Source organism: Spea bombifrons, chromosome 4 (genome assembly GCF_027358695.1).
Source record: "Spea bombifrons isolate aSpeBom1 chromosome 4, aSpeBom1.2.pri, whole genome shotgun sequence".
NCBI classification, from domain to species: Eukaryota; Metazoa; Chordata; class Amphibia; order Anura; family Pelobatidae; genus Spea; species Spea bombifrons.
In genome coordinates this window covers 61,280,807-61,298,906 of record NC_071090.1, presented here as the reverse complement: position 1 = coordinate 61,298,906, position 18,100 = coordinate 61,280,807, and the positions used below count along the sequence as shown (strand labels likewise).

The following is an 18,100-nucleotide window of genomic DNA, read 5'->3' as shown; positions in this document are numbered from 1 at the left end:
CCTGCTGTGGGCCAGACCCAGACCATTACCCCAGTAAATACACCACTTGCCATTATAAAGCATGAAGCTATAGAGTGGTCATTACCCCCCTTACCATTGATGAAGTTATTTTGGAATTAATGGTAATTTCTATGTTTAGTGACATTGTTAATTGAAAGCACATTACTTTTAAAGCCAATATAAATTCTATCTTCTGCTTCCTTTTCTGGGTGTGCTGAATCGGGAAAGTTAACAAGCACCAGTCCTCGCCTTTGTTGTCACAGGCAGTTTTTTGTGTGAGGAGCTTCGCAAGTATGTTTGTACACTCTACATAGTGTGCGCCGCTATTCCCGCCACCGGGCTTAAAAGGGGTTGCTATATACATACAGCCATATGTTTATAATGTAAAACAGAATATTCGAAAAGACTGCATGTTTCTCCCTTTTCTTTTCAATTATCGCTTGAGTCAGTAGTTAAAACAATGCAATATAAGAGCTTTTTCTAAGCTTCATATAAAAGTCTCTTGTTGTATAGATACTAGAGAGAGAATTTTGAAAATCCGTCATCTCTGCTAACAGAAAGTCCTTGTGTGCTGCAATTATAGATGTGTTATGACCATGCCTTTCTAAATTAAACAATATAATTGCAATAATGTTTTAATGTAAACATATATTGTGACCTGGAATACAGAAGTGCGTCCGTTATCCTGCTGATTCATAAATTATTGAATTCTAAATAATTGACGGTATGATGGAATATTTTGCTATCAGTGGTTGTAAAGTGGGAGGCATTTAATATGCAACACATTCAGGTAAGGATGAATGATGTGGTCATGCTGTAACAACCTATGAACATGAACTGGATGTTTGAACCGATTTGAGTACCTCCAAGTGGGGACTGCGAGATGGGGTTCACATTAGAGCGCTAAAGGGATTCTTTAGGCTGGTATTATGTATAGGACTTATGTTTTATCAATTTATTGGGTTTCTACCTAATTTTACCTGACTTTTTCTGCCATTGTGTGTGACAAAATGTTGAAACATCATTTTATCTTCATGATTTGTTTTTTTTTTAGTACCAAACCTGTGCTGAATGAAGTATAATCAGGGTCCCTTCTGCTAACAGCCTGTGTTTTATTTCAAAGCCATTGTAACAAGAACTTTTGATTCAAATGTTTTTTTTTTCTGTATATAATTTTTTAGATCTGTTAAAGCTTTTTTTTGTTAATAAAATTGTGTGAATACATCTTTTGCCAAACTCTGTTTACTTTATTTGTAAGTGCTTATTCTAGTGCAGTGTTCCTACTAAAAAGGCCATTCTGTTGGTTGTTATGCTGATAACTTCCATAGTGGTAATACTTTTCTGCATGTCCTTTCATTTGCGTATAGATAATTATCTAGCATAGTAACCTCCACATTAATAGGACAACAAAAACATAACTCTAAACAAATGTTATTTAAAGGTGCTGTTCCACTTTAGAGGCCTCTTAAAATATCCCCAGATAAGTGCTGCATCAGGTAGAGAAAAGTAAAAGAAACCTGTCATTTTGTTTTTCTCCTTAATGCTGCATGTCTCTTAAAAACTGTGTTTAAAACATTATTAAAATAGTACAGTTCCCCAGAAAGAAAGTACTAAAGATTTCTCCTACGTATTACATCACAGCAGTCTGACTGCGTACAGCCACTACTATTTCATACTTGTGCATGTGAAACAGCAAAGATCTACAGACCCTAATACTCTGTGATGGGCAGCGAGTTATGATGTGTGATAGGTGTGAGGCAATGAGGTGTTTTGTGTGATAAGGGTGAGGAAACTAGAAGACCTTTAGAGATAATGTCTTTTAAAAAGGCATATGTTTATTTCAGATGTATACCATAGTGTAGTACATAATACAAAAATCAAGGAAAGTTTAGAAAAAAATGTCTGAACAGCACCTTTAATCAATAGTCTCCATCAGTTTATATATAAAAAGCATTACATCAGATATCTCAATTCATAGAATATCCATAAAGAACATGAAAGGTTCTAAATTGATAAATAGTCAGACAGCACTAATACATAAAATAGCACTTTCATGCACACGATAGCTGAGTGATCGCTTTAAATTCTGTTTGGCTCCTTTTGCGAGTGTGTGGATGATTCTGCAGGATCCCCCTACATGCATTTGCCTCTTTCTCCATCCCTCATCTCAGAAACATGTTTGGCAGAACATCTGCTTCTCAAAATGCTAGTACGTTGCACTCTTCGCAAGATGGCTCCAGTGTTTGCTTCAGCAAGAGTTCCTGACACAATTTCCTAGTGGCGCAAAAAACAGGACCATGGAGGGGACAGTCGCCACTGCTTATAGTAAAGGTGGCACGGGTTGAAATTTTTTTTAAAAAAAAAAATTAGATCATCTCTATGCCATTCATTGTTTATTTTTGAATACATTAACCATCTGAACATGGAAATTTCAGGTTCTCGATGATATGTCTCACTTTTTAAACAAAAACAAGTATTTCATTAAGTTTAATGTTTTGAGTGTATATACCAGGCCCGGACTGGCCGTCCTCTTAGGCTCTATTAGGATACCTATACAGTATGCTTTGTTCTTCAGTTCTGTGTAATATGCAGATGATTTTGCATGGGCGGAGTAGCAGTAGCCATTCATATATAGGTTATTTGAACTCTGACTTTATTGCTATTGAATTCAATAAGACCACCAATGTGCAAGTACAATTAGACATAATATATCCACCAGTTTGCATGCAGTAAAATACGGTGAATCTAATGTACAATTGACTCCGATATGCATTAAAGGCAAGCCTTTGCTTGTGGCCCAAGGAGTAGCCTAAGCATCATCACATGCCTGTCAGATCCCATGGCATCTCTTTCTCCCTCTCCTCTCTATCGTTTCTCATACAGAATTGTGTTAGTAAACTGCATAAGAGTGGGACACTTATTTTTAGGCGTTCAGATAGAGGTGAGGCCAAGGGGGGTTGTGACATATTGCTAGATATTTTGGCTATTAAGTCTTTTAGGAGGGAAACAATGTATTTTATTTTCAGAATTTTTACAAGCGCCAGTTCTGCTGTGACGTGGTCGTTGTAAGGACGTAGGCGCCCACTGCTCGTTCTGTAAAATGCATTATCAATAAAGCTTGTTTAAAAAAAAAAACAACTCCCGGGACCAGGAAGTGATGTAGGTGCTGTGTTGGTCACCCAGTTCGGCGTGCAGCCTGTCAGTGACTTGGGATGTTAGTCTACGTATGAGGTTACATGAAGCGGTACTGAACGGCAAATAAACTTTGTCTGCCACGCTGTCAGAGCGGAGGTTTCGTGACTCTAATCTTGCCTATGTTGATAATCAAGAAACCAATCACACTAAACGAGAGGGATCTGCTGAAAATTGGAGCAAGGGGATTATCTCTGATTTCCGGCAGACGGGAAAGGTACACGTTAGTTCCGATGGCAAACGTCACGGGAAAGGCAGCCTTTTAATAAACGCTGATTATTCCAGTCAACCTTCTTAATGGAGTCTGATGTGCATTTATCTCTGCATAGAAATCTGCGCGTGTATTGCTTGGCTGTTGGAGTTAGAAAATGAGCTAGGAGTACATATATTATATGAAGTTTTATATATATAAAAAACATATGTCTCCAAAAACTTGCAACACCCAAGGCTAGAGTGCTCCTGTCACCCGGCATTGTCAAAACATGTTGGGCTATAAGCAGAATTAGTGCTGTAAATGCTAAAAGTAATGGGAAAATATTTTTTTCTAAATATTAACTAATATTATATATAGCTAGTGTGCAGCAGGCAGTAAATAACCCAAACCAGGCTACCTTTTTTATTCTAGAGACTTTTTGTAAAGCTGCCTCTTTGTAACACTGCTTAATGATTCAAGGTGCTGCAGTTTTTCTGAAATATATTAAAAATGTTAACCTTTTGGGTAATGAAAAATTATATATATAATAGCCCTGTGCTCCTACCACAGTAACAGTAACAATAATCTAAAAGTAGTGAAGCCAGCACTCACGGTCTTCAATAATGCTTCATTTTTATTTGCAAGATGCCAAGATGTCAACGTTTCAGTCCACCACGTGGACTTTCCTCAGGACAAGCATATCTACATATAACATATACACACACCAATTTTTATAGCAGATATGTATTGAGGCATTACTATGTTGCCAAAGAGTTCTAAATACATGGCATTCTTTTCCTCTGCTTTACAGGTGAAATATGGCTTCAAAGGACAATGGAAAAGAGCTAGACAATTCAAACAGCCCTGCCCAGACAAAGTCAAGTGAGACCTTTGAGGAATCCGATCCAGATACCTGCGATATTCCATTTTATGTCACCGAGCTTATTGAAAAAGAGATTGGAAGTGATTTGAAGTCTTTGAAAAAATTATCCAGTCTTATTGAGACCATTGCAGATGAAAAGAAACAACTAGAAGAGCAGGTTGGTGCAAAAACTGGTTTATCGCATAAATGTCAGGATGAGAGATGTAAAAATTATGCTGATTTGTAATGTGTCATCTTCCATCAGCTTTGTAAACCAGTTATGTTGCAAATGCTTTTTGTGTTGGATTCCCATTTCCACATAAGTCTGTTATTATTTTGCCCGAAAGTCATAGTGTGCATGTGACTCAAATAACTGGATACATGTTTACAAGCTTTTTTTCTGTAGGTTCTAACTGTTTCATCAGAAGCACCTAAACGAATCCAGGCTGCTCTAAAAAATGCAGAAGATACAAAGGAAGCCCTTGGACATCTTCTAGAAAAAGAGGCCTCAGTGTCTGAATCGATTAGCAAGCATCTTGTGGAAGCTGCCCCATGGATGGAGGATCTTGGCATGCTGACAGACCAGATAGAAGAAGTGGAGAGACATCTATCATACCTTAAATGGATCTCGCAGATTGAAGAGCTTAGGTAAAAATCCCTTCCAATATTGGTCATTGCTGTGCAGATGCTGCAATGCTAAACTGAGTTTATGCTTTATTTTACAAGGTCATTCACATATGGCACATTTGAATTTACAAATGTATTTTTTCCCAGTGATAACATCCAACAACATCTCATGACTAACGATGTAGCAGAAGCTGCCAGCACCTTGGTTTCTATGGCAGAATTGGCTATTAAGCTTCAGGAATCATCTTGTACCAATTTGCTGAATTTTTTAAGGTCCACTGTTCAGTTTTGGCATAAAATTCTTAAGGATAAATTAACAAGGTAGGGAAATAATATAAAGCCTTACATGGTCCAGTAACGTCATTGAGCACTTTATTGAATACACTCTTGGATTATCCCTTTCACAGTGATTTTGAAGAAGTATTAAACCTTCTACACTGGCCTTTTGTTGGTCCTCTCCAGTCTCCTTCCACTGCATCGTCTTCCTCAGCCAGTTTAGGAGAAGTCTTTGGTAACCTAGAGACACTATTCTCTCAGCTGCTAAAACTTCAAACTTCGTATCCTTCCAAACCATTTTCAAGGTTTTGCTATTGGAAAATGACTTTTTCTTAGTTTTAGTAATCAAATAATAATAAGCATGACATAAAACATCTAACTGAAAATGTATGCATAAAATGTATTAGATTTTACATTAAACTAAAAAATGTCTACCGTTCAAATTTTGCATGTTTTCCTTAAAATTCACAACTAGCGATGAATTAATCTCTAAACCTAAGCAGATGCCAGAGAAATATTCCCTCCCAATGTCCCCACCAATCATACTTCCCATACAGATCATGCTTTTTCCCCTTCAGAAGAGGTTTCGGTACCATTTCTCAGGCAACCGACAAACAAATGCATTAAGCAAGGTGAGGACCTAACAGCTTCTCTAACAGCTTTCCTTTATCCCTTTGTGTAACTAAAGCCAGAGTGTTTCCTTCTTTTTTTGCCCTAGCCGGAATGGTACCTTACGCAAGTGCTGATGTGGATTGGGAACCACACAAAGTTCATTCATGAGAGGATTCAGCCCATACTAAACAAGACCGGTTCCTCTGTTAATGCAAAGGTAAGCAGTGTTTCTCAGCCATTGTTGCAACAAAGTACAACTCAAGAGGTTTTGTTTGTCACGTATCCCAAATAGCCATTGTTACCTAACCAAGGAAGTATTTATCATAGGTAGAATTATTTGTTTACATACTATAACAGGTCATCTTCATAGTATTTGAATACAACACTATGAGGAACATGCGTCCAAAGCACTACCTTTCACATTTTGCTTTTATAGGCTGTTTATACTTTTTAACTAGATTAGCCTATAGGTTCACATGATAAAGTTTTACAGTGTCCAGGTGCCAGACCTTCTTTAATATGATTGGTTGGTTCAGAAGGTCAACATATTGCTAGTCAGTTACTATTCACTGCAGTATGCCCAAATACTTTGGAAAGTATATTGTACTGGAGAAAGAGTGGAGCCCCTACTATGGCACCTATCAGAGTTTAGCCCTTCAGCAAACGCTTAGCACTCCACATTTTGACAGAATATTGCAGTATGCCCAAAACTCATACAAGTGTCACCAAGAGTAATTGTTAAAGTAAGCCCATTAAATTGCCAGAATATTGGTCTTTGCATGCCATCTTAATATGCATTTTTCTTGATGTCTTTCTTCCAGCTGGAGTTCACTCGGGGCCTGGTCATGCTGGTGCTGGAGAAGCTGTCTGTAGACATCCCTTGTCTGCTATATGATGACATCCTGTTTTGCCACCTTGTGGATGAGGTTCTTCTGTTTCATAGAGAGCTCCAGAGCACACATGGGTACCCTGCCACCCTCCCAAACTGCATGCACATTTTGTCAGAGGAAACTGCCTTCCAACGGTGGTTGACCGTGGAAAGAAAATGTAAGCGAGTGAAGGCTTTTTATCCCTCTGGCCTGTGTTTTTACAAAGTCACCTCCCTGCATATTGTTTAATTGTTAATATTCATATGCTACATACACTACAACTGATTATATATGTATTGTGTAATAAGCATACTTTTAAACACATGTTCATTACCAAGCATTATGTTTTTACCATGATTACTGGTGAAAGTCCTGTCTTATTGGTTTGAATTCTCAGTGGCTTTGGAAAAGATGGACTCCATGTTGTCCTCAGAGGCTGCCTGGACATCACAGTACAAAGATATTTCTGATGTGGATGAAATGAAGGTTCCGGATTGTGCAGAGACATTTATGACTCTTCTGCTTGTTATCACAGGTAACCAGCAATATATAGATGCTATAGTGTAGATGTTGATTCTGTATATTTCTATCTATTTTAAATATTAATAGATGGTAAGCATGTGTGGCATTTATAGTACAGCTCTGTTATTTTGTAGTAGTGAAATAAACCAAACAATGCATTACTTTTATTACACCAGAGTTTACAAACATTCTACCACAATTTTTTTTTATAACTTGGCCTTTCTCTCTGGCTCTTCCTCTTCTGTTTTTATAAATAGGGAGCACTTAGTCAACTGAGCATGTTTAGATAGTCCGCCAAAACTGTACCGCAGTAGGTTCTTGGTGACCACATGTGGATTGACGAGCGGTTCCATTTGTGACAAAACCACCAGCTATGCAATCCAAAATCTGTATGTGGGATGTAAGAACGTCTTTAAATCCAGCATTTCTGGGAAATCGTAACAACTAGTACCTGAACATGAGTATCAGTATATGAAGCATGAGATAAGTTTCTTAGTCTAAGCACAGCTGCGCTACATTAGTGATTGCAAAGGATTAATGCACTGCAAACATATCATGTCTTCTATATGAATACATATGTTGACTATGCAGAATGTTGGGCATGTCTTCTATATGAATACATATGTTGACTATGCAGAATGTTGGGCACGTAAAATGATTTCAGCACTGGTTTTCTGATTGACATGCCAGACAGGTACAAGAACCTTCCCACAGCCTCACGGAAGCTGAAGTTCCTGGAGTTGCAGAAAGACCTAGTTGATGACTTCAGAATCCGGCTAACACAAGTGATGAAGGAAGAGAGCAGAGCTCCCCTAGGGTTTCGATACTGTGCTATTCTCAATGCTGTCAACTATGTTGCTTCTGTGTTGGGGGACTGGGCGGACAATGTTGTAAGTAGCTTGATAGGTTCTTCTTCAATGTATATCATATAATGAATTGACAATCTTGGGTATAGTTATGGTGCAGATCAGGAGTGTTGAAGTCCAGGCTTTTCATGATGATGGTTAGCTCATTGTTCATCGACAGAGTTTTAATTGCTTGCTAATGTGTTAAAGTATCAGTGTGGTGTAAAATAATCACAATGTTTTTTTAATGTAATTTATATTGCATACTGACTGTCTTTGTATAGTTTTTTCTCCAGCTTCAGCAGGCTGCACTGGAGATTTGCTCGGATCTTACTTCCAGCAGCAAACTACAGCTCGGTCAGCTGGCGTCCATGGAAATCTCCGTGTTTGATGACATGATTAATCTTCTGGAACGGCTGAAAAATGACATGCTGTCTCGCCAGGTAGAAAATGTTTTTAAGGAAGTCAAAGAGGCTGCAAGAATGTACAAAAAAGAAAGGTAAATGTCTTAAAATACTGACATTCCACTTCCTAATCTGATACAAATTTTATATGGATCTGAAAGGTTTTTGTGGGAAACTGAGAAACTGATGCAGTGTATAATGCTTTATTGTAATATGTCTGAAATTTATACTAAATATATGTTTATTTGGAGTACTGTACAGTTAGATATAGGGAGTTTGGCATAACTGACAATTGAACTTGAACATTGCTTAATACTGGGTTGTACCAAATGGACTGCTGACTATTAAGTGCCAACTTTCAGTCCATAGTTAAGCATATATAGTTTCTTTCATATGTGAAACATATCTGTACAACTAGTAGTCGTCTGTATTGGGTTGTCAATGTTACACATGACTTATCAAATCTGAGATGTGATTTAACCTGTGATAATTATTTTTGTCAAGCACCCCCCTTTGTTACATTGGGGATTTACAAGGAAATGTGGCTTGCATCTCTTTTGTCATAGCAACACCAGTTTACTAAGCGTTGGATTCATATTTTAGTTATTTATTTAAGGAAATAATTTAACAGATTTGCTTTGACTTCTTACTGTAACATTCTGCAGATCATATCTAAAGATTTGTATATATGGCATATAACAAGTTGTCTTTTTAATTTAGGTTTTGTTTTTCTGTTATTTTGTTGTAATATATGTTTTATATATAATAGGTGGCTGTCACTGCCGTCACAGTCAGAACAAGCTGTGATGTCCTTGTCCAGCACGGCCTGCCCAATGCTTCTGGCTCTCAGGGACCGTCTGCTTCAGCTGGAGCAGCAGCTCTGTCATACGCTTTTTAAAACTGTCTGGCAGATGCTAGCAGAGAAGCTTGATATGTTCATTTATCAGGATGTAAGTAGGATGGATATTAGATTACAGTGTGCTTGCGGTTTGTGTGGCTGAAGCCACTTAATGAAGATTTGTTTTTTACTTTTCACAGGTTATCTTGGCGAATCATTTCAATGAAGGGGGAGCAGCTCAGCTGCAGTTTGATATGTCACGCAATCTCTTCCCTTTATTCTCCCACTACTGCAAAAGACCTGAAAACTATTTTAAACAGTAAGTCATTCTTACTTGGTTTTAATTCTTAAACCAAGACACATTCTGCTTTGGGATGAGGTCTCTTTAAAAACCCAGTTTGGTGCAGCATAGAGGCGTCTGTTTGCTGTGTGATTATATGTGTATACAGCATATTCCATTCTTCAGTATTAGACTATTAAGACCTTGACACATTCAACTTTGCGTTTGCTTCAGAGCTAAGTTGATCTTCTACAGAACTTCTTTCCTATGTATTATGTTGAATCTGAAAGTATCTGGGAACTCTCTCTGGTTTTGCATTGCCAGTTGTCAGAGTGAGTAACAAGTCCGTTTCACACAATAATTCGACCTTACATGTAATCATAACACAGACTGAGTATTCACTAAACCCAATTCCAATGAACTTTGCCTGCAAGTAGTCTAAGAGAGAGCTGCTTATTCATCAATGCATTATACATTATATATTGTTCTGCCCATCTTGCACGAGAAATGTGATGTGAGGGAGTGTTTTAGGTTAAAATGTGCAAACACACTTGCACACTCAGTGTTTGGCGAATAAAGCCCAAAGATGGGTACAGATTTCAGTGTGTCTGATTTTTTTCTACAGTGTGAAAGAAGCCTGCATTATCCTGAATCTGAATGTGGGTCCTGCCCTGCTGCTGAAGGATGTGCTACAGTCTGCATCAGAGAGTGTGGACTCGACCAGTTCAAGCAATAAGCTACCTTCAGCCACAGCAGCGTTAAATGAACTTGGCATCTATAAACTGGCTCCACAAGATGTGGAAATCCTTTTCAATTTACGGACCAACTGGCCCAACACGGGAAAGTAACGCTTTATTTTAATGGTATCGCAACACTGATATGACTGTGTGCTTGTAAGTTTAGGAATATCACCATTATACCCTGAATCTCAGACTCAGTCAGATGCACAGGAAGAGGAGTACCAGATTTTGACTGTCAAATTCCTCCTATAGTAGTTCATCCTAAAATGTGTATATGTTATATGCACTCTTTATCCTAAGTCTGTATACACGTGAGTCTTGAACAACATTTGTATGGTGTGGAGTTTCTTGCATTACAACTCTTCTTTGAACTATAAGTGGTTCATTGAGCTGTTGCACGACTACCCACACATTGTATAATACTTTGGTCTTTTAAATGCTAGATAAATGTCACTAGCTATCTAGTTAAACATCTCAACAATAAGAGAATTGTGAATATTGATATCCAACAAATTATTGATAAAGAAGGTACATATGCTTCTCCATAACAAAAAGCAAGTCTACATAGACAGGTAGATCATTGACAGCAGTTATACACATACTTTTACAACTAACAGGAAGCCTACTCCTAGGATAATGGTATACTAATATCTTGTAAACCATGTATTTATAGGTGAACTCCCACTTTTCCGTGGTATAGGTGTGTAATGGGGTACGTGGTGTGCCCAGTAAAGTAGGGGTTAGGTGAAGCAGTGTACTGGAAAACCTGAAGTTCCCAATGGCTGGCCGCTAACAGTGTTTGTGGCCTCCATATTTAAGCAATGCCATTGCTGCAGGCTTCCAAGGACAGGGGGTAGAGGAGTACCTGTGTTAAATAGGTAAGTAATATTAATGATCTAAGATAAAGCATTGTCTATGTGTTACTAAAATACTTAATGCTTTATTAAAAATATGTAATTGTGTATAAAAAGCAATGGTAGTGAAAACTACATATTTTTTCCAGTCCATCTTTATAACGGAGAGATTAATCCGCATTTTAGCTGAATTGTATTTCCTGTGTTTTTCCGTGCATTTTTCATAATTTGAGGAATCGCATTCTGTTAACGTTGTAAAAGTACCATCGTGTCTTCTAGTTATTCTTAACATAAGTATGAGAGAAACAGGGAAAGTAAAATAGATGTACTTGTGTCTGTCTAAGACGTGGACATCAGAATAGGGTGTTCCTTACAATAAGTATTGACTGTTTTTCTGTTGACTATTAACTTGTTTGTGACTTAAAGGCTTGGTTAGGGTGGTTGTCTCCCCCTTAAATGAGGGAGTTAATAGAGGGACCGGTTTTCAGGCACAGTGGGTACTGTAAGAACACATCGGAGGCTAACACGTGGACAACTCTGACACATAGGCCCCTGGTTATCACCCATCAGTCTGAAAAACAACGCTCCTGTGGTAACTGAAAATTTGCCATTGCCAGTCATTTGAAGCCGCAAACAGAATGTGGGAATGCATACAGAAATCATTTACACTGAAACTGAATCCACTTTATTGAGAACCATAAATTGCACTTGAGAATGAGAAACACCACCCCTATATCTTACCACTCGACATAAGAGAACCTAGATTCGTGCAAATAACGGTATTGCGGAGAGGTATAGTAGACCATTATATGATAAAGTGTATTGTTTATTATATGATCCACAAAACAAAGGGAAAGGTCCAGAGGTAAATAAATGTATGCTTATGGTTTGTTAGGTTCTGAATGTCGCACAAGCTTTCTTCAGCTGAGTCCTCCTGTTGGAGAAAAAAATGTTAAAGGAAACTGGGTTGTGTAAAAAACTGACAGGCCATAAAGTTTCTTTAAATATATGTGAATATATACGAAATAAAGAAAATGGTATATGACAATTCTACAGTTGGCACTGAATGATGTGTACCATTTAATGTTTTCATCATTCCATGTCTTATGGAGAGTCACAAATAGACAAATACACAAAGCCAAGGAGACTGGGAAGTAGGGTGAATATCAAAGCTACAGGATGGAGGCAAGCAACCTGCAGTCTTATAATAGATAAAGTGAATGTAAGCAATCTGTTTCTAAATTTGCTCTGTGCACGCAAGCCCACCATGTTTTGGGTCATATATTGAGCAATACAATTTCTGAGCCATTCACGTCTAGATTATTTTTATTACGTAACAATGGCATCACGTATTTGAAAAATGTTTTGAGCTACAATATAAAAGTATACATGCTCTTAGTTTTGCTGTGAGTGGTAGGCATGTTTGAATTTCCATCAGTGTGGCTCAGGTAGGTCATTGGGGCAGTGTAGGGTAAGTGTGTTTGAGTTTGGTTTATGTGTACTGTTCCAATGACAACGTGTACTGAAAAAGGTAACTTGAAAAATAAAACCACTTTGTATACCTGCATTATTTATTTAACATTATTCAGTAATGGGGGGGGGTTTATTTAAAGAGATAGCTGTACTTACATTTCATACTTAAAGACTTCCAGTGTGATTCTCTCAGGAAGGTTAACAAAGTTGTTGCTGTTTACCCCAAGAGTTTTTGATGCTGGAAGTTACAACAAAAAAGGGATATTAATACATTTTCATTTGATTATTTCCATGGAAGCTGAGCAATTATGTAGACAGCATAATTGCATTACCTGCTTTAATAGTAAAGCTTTAAAGTATGCATTTAAAAATTAAACTGTGCAAAGGTTTAAGGCGGGTCTGGAAAAAATGCTGTAAAAAATAGACATGTTTATTTTATTATTTAATAAAAGTGAGTGAACAGAAGAAAAATCTAAATCTAAATAAAATCAATATTTGGTGTGACCAATGTTTGCCTGCAAAACAGCATCAATTCTTCTAGGTACACTTGCACAGTCTAGGGTTTTGTAGGTATATAGTTAGGAGTATGATTAAACAATTATACCAAATAGGTGCCATCATTGAATATGCAATACTATCTAACATAAACAGCTGTGTAGAAGGAATAAAACTGGAGGAACGGCCAAACTCTGTAACAAGGGAAGTCGCTTAAGACTGTTTAATGTCAAAAAACCATACACCGTGGCAAGACTGAGCACAGCAACAAGACACAGGGCAGTTACACTACACAAGCAAGGTTTCTCCTAGGCAGAAATTTCAAGGCAGACAGATGTTTCCAGATGTTCTGTCCAAGATTTTTTGAAGATGCACAAAGAAACTGGCAATGTTGAGGACTGCAGACACAGTGGTCGGGCAAAGAAAATTTGATGAAAGACACATCATGCTTAGTTCCTTTCGAAATCGGAAGAAGTAAAGCGCTGCCATCAGATTAGCATTGGCAGAAAACAGTGGGACCCTACTCCACCCATCCACTGCCCAGAAGTGATCTTCCTAGAAAATTTGCAGCCATTCCGCAGATGTGCAAACAAGGCCAAGCAACTATTTTTTCATTTTTCTTTTATTGTTGATAGATTGAATCTGCCAAACAACTAATCATGCATACACATGATGGAGGTTCCTTGTGAGTTTGGGGCTGCATTATTGCAAATGGAGTTGGGGATGTAGTCAGAATTAATAGTCTCCTCAATGCTGAGAAGTACAGGCAGACACTTATCCATCATGTAATACCATCAGGGAGTCATCTGATTGGCCTGAATTCTGCAGCATGGCAATGGCACCAAATATATGGATTAATTAACTATATTCATCTTAAAGAACAAGGAGTCCTGGAAATACGGCCCCCACAGAGCCTGATCTCAACATCAAACATTAGAGAGAGAAGCAACTGAGGCTGTCTAAATCCACAGAAGAACTGTGGTTGTTTCTCCAATATGCTTGGAACTACCTACTTGCCAAGTTTCTTAAAGAACTGTGTTTACCTAGAAGAATTTATGCTGTTTTGAAGGCAATGGATGATCACACCAAATATTTAGATTTTTATTCTGTTCGCTCATTTTGCATTTTCTTAAATTATAAAAAGAAACTATTAACTTTTTTTTTTAATAATATTCTTACTTCACAGCATTTTTTCACATCTGTCTAAAACTTTACATCAATTTTCATGCCAACAAATTTGCTATGCATACAAAATGGACTCCAATGCATACACTGCATGGACACCTGAAATGTTGAGGGGGTATGTAATGTGCAATTTACCTGACATTGGTGCTGCAATTTTTCTTTAACATGCAACTTAAAGACTGAGTACCATTATCACATGGTACGTAATTCTAACACCAAATATTCGAAAATAAGGGAGCGCTGCCACCAGTGTTTCCTAACTTTACATAATACATGTGTACACTATCAAGCAAAACAACATAAAGGCTTTATCAAATAGTAGCTATACATTTTATATCTGAAGTGGAACTGTCCTCTAATTATTACTTACCTTCCATGAACTGTGCCCCTGTTATGTATCCTTGACCTGAAGGATCAAGAATCCTGAACACAGCATCCAGATTAGACTCATCAAAAAGGCATGGATATTCCACATCTGCTATTCTGGCAAGTTTCAGCTTTTCCAACTCATTTATTAGAAATTCTCGTGGCCTTTCTAGAAAAAAAAAAAAAAAAAAAAAAAACATGTTTAAACATACAGTAAACCATCTAAAAACACAAAGATCTAATCTCGAATTATTCTGTATCTGTAAAGCTTGTAACATATGTATGTATAGGTATGTTGATATATGAGGTGGTATTTTGAAGATTATGAAACTGAATAAAAATACATAAACCGATTAAAATGCAACTGATATTACATGGCTAATCTCTAAGAGGCTATCACTTCTTGTGGTTTATTGCAACTAGCTATTAGAGGTAATTTGCATGACTGCAATACATCATCATATAAAACAAGTTTAAGAGAAGGATGCTTAAGTATGCATCCTGCAGATGCACTGTAGCTCTCCCAATTAAAGCAATTAGTAACAGCCAATCACACGCATCCGTAACACTTAAATTCAACTAGCATGCATTTGATTGGCTGCTACTATTCCCTGGCTATATAAACTAGAATCCCTCGAGTATGGCGACAGCGCCACTTCATTACACGTTGATCACAATGTCTCAAGTGGAGATCTGACTGAGTTAACCCGTTAGGGTTATTATACGTGCTACTGTATCTTATATCAATGAACTATCCACTACAGGTGAAGGAAGTGTTTCTTGTGCAGCCGTCACGAAATGTCTTATCACATTAACGTAACCCAAGAAATGCTCGCGGACGACGGTTTACCGGGTCGGTGATAAAGCAGCAGGCTTGTCAAGTTGTTCATTAACTCCATAATCTTGTTTTCACGAAGATATTCTTTCGCTTCCAGCTCTCTGCCAGCCGCCATCGCAGTTCCTAACAGCGTATGTTCCGTTGCTAAGATACCGCCACGTCTCCACCCATCATGTGACGTCTTCACAATCTAAGCCAATCAGTTAGCTGGGCAACTCAAACGACACTTCCTTTCCTGTATTTACAACTTTATCGGTGTAGGTCATGTTTGCGAAACACCTGGATGTTTTCCTGCGCTGTTTAGAGACGTGTCACCTGCAGAGAACTCGCAATACGGAAACATAATTCAATCCAGTTGAACCTATTAAATGCCAATTTCTAATTAAATGTATACATTATGTAAATGAAGCATCGACCTATACATGGCATGTGTCCTTCAGCTATATCTTCATTGTAACCGTGCTGTAAGGGTTTCCATACTTCTGACAAAATTGTGACTTCTACTTTTAAATAAGCTGCTCAAGGCTTAATAGATTGTAAGCTCATAAGAACAGGGTGGTCTTCTATACCAGTATGTGACAATGTATCCAGATACAAGAATACCCATCTATAACCCTCAGGGTCTAGCGGGGCATCCCTGGCAGTCCTTATCTCCTTCCTCGTGGAAAAGCCAGCTTCATGTTGGTAGCTGCTGCTGTTCTCAGACTAAAAAGGTTCCAAAGAACCGTAGCGCTCATCACGGCACACTAATCTGGTTGGAAGAGAACACACTTTATTGGGATTGGGCATGGTTTATATAACCACTTTAGCAGGGGAAAGGTGTGGATAGGAACCTCCTGTGTTTTGGTATTCCATGTAGTCATACACATAGGAACAGTGCAAATACACAAGTATATATGGAATTAATGTATTGTACATTATGTTTATCGAAAGAAAAAAAACAGCCAATCGTCTGCCAATTTTTCCTACCGTGTCAAACTTTTTCAAATTACGTTGAAATGTACTTCTGTCTTGTTACTTAAAGTAACTGAAACCCTGGCCTGACATTATTTTTCATCAATGCAGAGTATATAATTATAATCTAAAAGAAATACAAGAACACAATTTTTTTCTTACAAACATATAAATTATTTTATTTACAAAGCCATGTTACAAAAAAGAAAAAAAAAAAGAAAATAAAATAATCAAGAAACAAAATAAATGTAAGACAATTAACAATACATCCCTCACTGGAGAATATCTCCAGGCCAGGCACAGGACCATGGCAGTATCAATCAGATACATTTGTTCATACTTTTATTTTTTCACTACTTTTTTGAAACTGTATGCCATAGAATTTGACTATTTACATGTTTAAACATACTGGAAGGGGTGACATTTTTAACAGTTTTGTTCCACTGAAAAAAGACCCCAGCACATTGTATCAATTTAGTTTAATTACAGCTCCAGCCCAGCTTAACAGTCCATTTCAAATTACATTTGTTCCTATTATATTTGAGACATACATCAGTGTGAAAGCCTCCACATCAACAGCCCACTATTGAGGACACTTCAAGTAGAATAAAATTAAAACTAAATATGTTCATTCTTTATCTTACAGATTTCACCCTGATTTTGTTAAAACATCGCCTACTGCTAAAACAGGTTGATTCTTCCATTGGTTCAGCATGAAATACTAAACACGTAAACGTTTGTTTTACTGGAATATGTGTTTTAAATTAATTAAGACAATCTAGATTTTTAAAGAACATGGGTGCATCAGGGGAACTTTTTTCCTTGATCCAGTTTTAGCAAAATTTAACCCTATCAATGTTGGAGAGCGTTGCCTCTCAAGCACTGAGCTGGTTAAGGCATGTGAGTTTTCACAATGCAGTCTGTGTAGAACCAAACTAAGGCCCCCACCAGAACTGTGGGATCCTGAGAAATTGCCAGCCTCTCATTTTCCATCAGACGTGATATCAGAGCGACTATGGGAGATCATGTTTCCCTCGCTAACATCTGCTTACAAGTATTACAACTATGGAATGAATTAAACTGGATACTGCAAATACATGAAAGTGCAGGACAAAAAATAAATTAAAAAAAAATGGAAATAGTGTTATGAAATATAAACTGATTCAAAATACTAAAAAAATGGATTTGGGCATGATTTCTTCAAAAGTCATCTGGAAAAGTTTTGTATTAAATAGGTAATAGGAAAGCCCATGAAATCGGGTGCAAATATTTAAGTGTGCAACTCTTTCAGAACCTAGGCATTATCAGCTAATTAAACCCACAAAGATATCTTCAAGTGTTGTGGGTAACACAGCATACTAAACGTTGTAAATAGAAAAAAAAATCCTTCACTGAGTATTCAGTGATATAATATGCTGTATAAACATCTTTTTCCTACAAAGATCAATCAGCATTATGTACATGGTTACACATACAAAAGAAGGCAAACATTCTCTTTTTCACTTTTTATGGCTAACAGACCTGTGACCATGTGTAGGATTTGTTAGCCTCTATTGCTGGGACAAATCCCATGTTATAAAGGCAAATGCATAGGGCTATACTGTAAACCCTTTCACTGCCAAAGGGGAAAACAATTATTAGATTTTAATTTTAAAATCAGGTAGATGACATGCAT

The 18,100-nt window shown here is 37.5% G+C and overlaps 2 protein-coding genes across 2 annotated transcripts; one reads left to right on the top strand and one right to left on the bottom strand.

The window, feature by feature from the left end:
- Window positions 1-3,294: 3,294 nt before the first annotated feature.
- RINT1 (RAD50 interactor 1) lies at window positions 3,295-10,787 on the top strand. The gene is made up of 14 exons (XM_053464242.1): window positions 3,295-3,409; window positions 4,197-4,425; window positions 4,654-4,895; window positions 5,022-5,195; window positions 5,282-5,431; window positions 5,626-5,782; window positions 5,869-5,979; window positions 6,584-6,809; window positions 7,029-7,166; window positions 7,844-8,043; window positions 8,283-8,497; window positions 9,172-9,352; window positions 9,441-9,559; window positions 10,146-10,787. Exons 2-14 carry the CDS (start codon window positions 4,204-4,206, stop codon window positions 10,366-10,368), a joined length of 2,358 nt encoding a protein of 785 aa, XP_053320217.1. The 5' UTR covers window positions 3,295-3,409; window positions 4,197-4,203; the 3' UTR covers window positions 10,369-10,787.
- A 1,132-nt stretch (window positions 10,788-11,919) lies between these two features.
- EFCAB10 (EF-hand calcium binding domain 10) lies at window positions 11,920-15,639 on the bottom strand. Its single transcript, XM_053464270.1, has 4 exons — window positions 15,484-15,639; window positions 14,638-14,802; window positions 12,744-12,825; window positions 11,920-12,048 (listed from the first exon to the last, which is right to left on the bottom strand). Exons 1-4 carry the CDS (start codon window positions 15,584-15,586, stop codon window positions 12,006-12,008), a joined length of 393 nt encoding a protein of 130 aa, XP_053320245.1. The 5' UTR covers window positions 15,587-15,639; the 3' UTR covers window positions 11,920-12,005.
- Window positions 15,640-18,100: the final 2,461 nt, after the last annotated feature.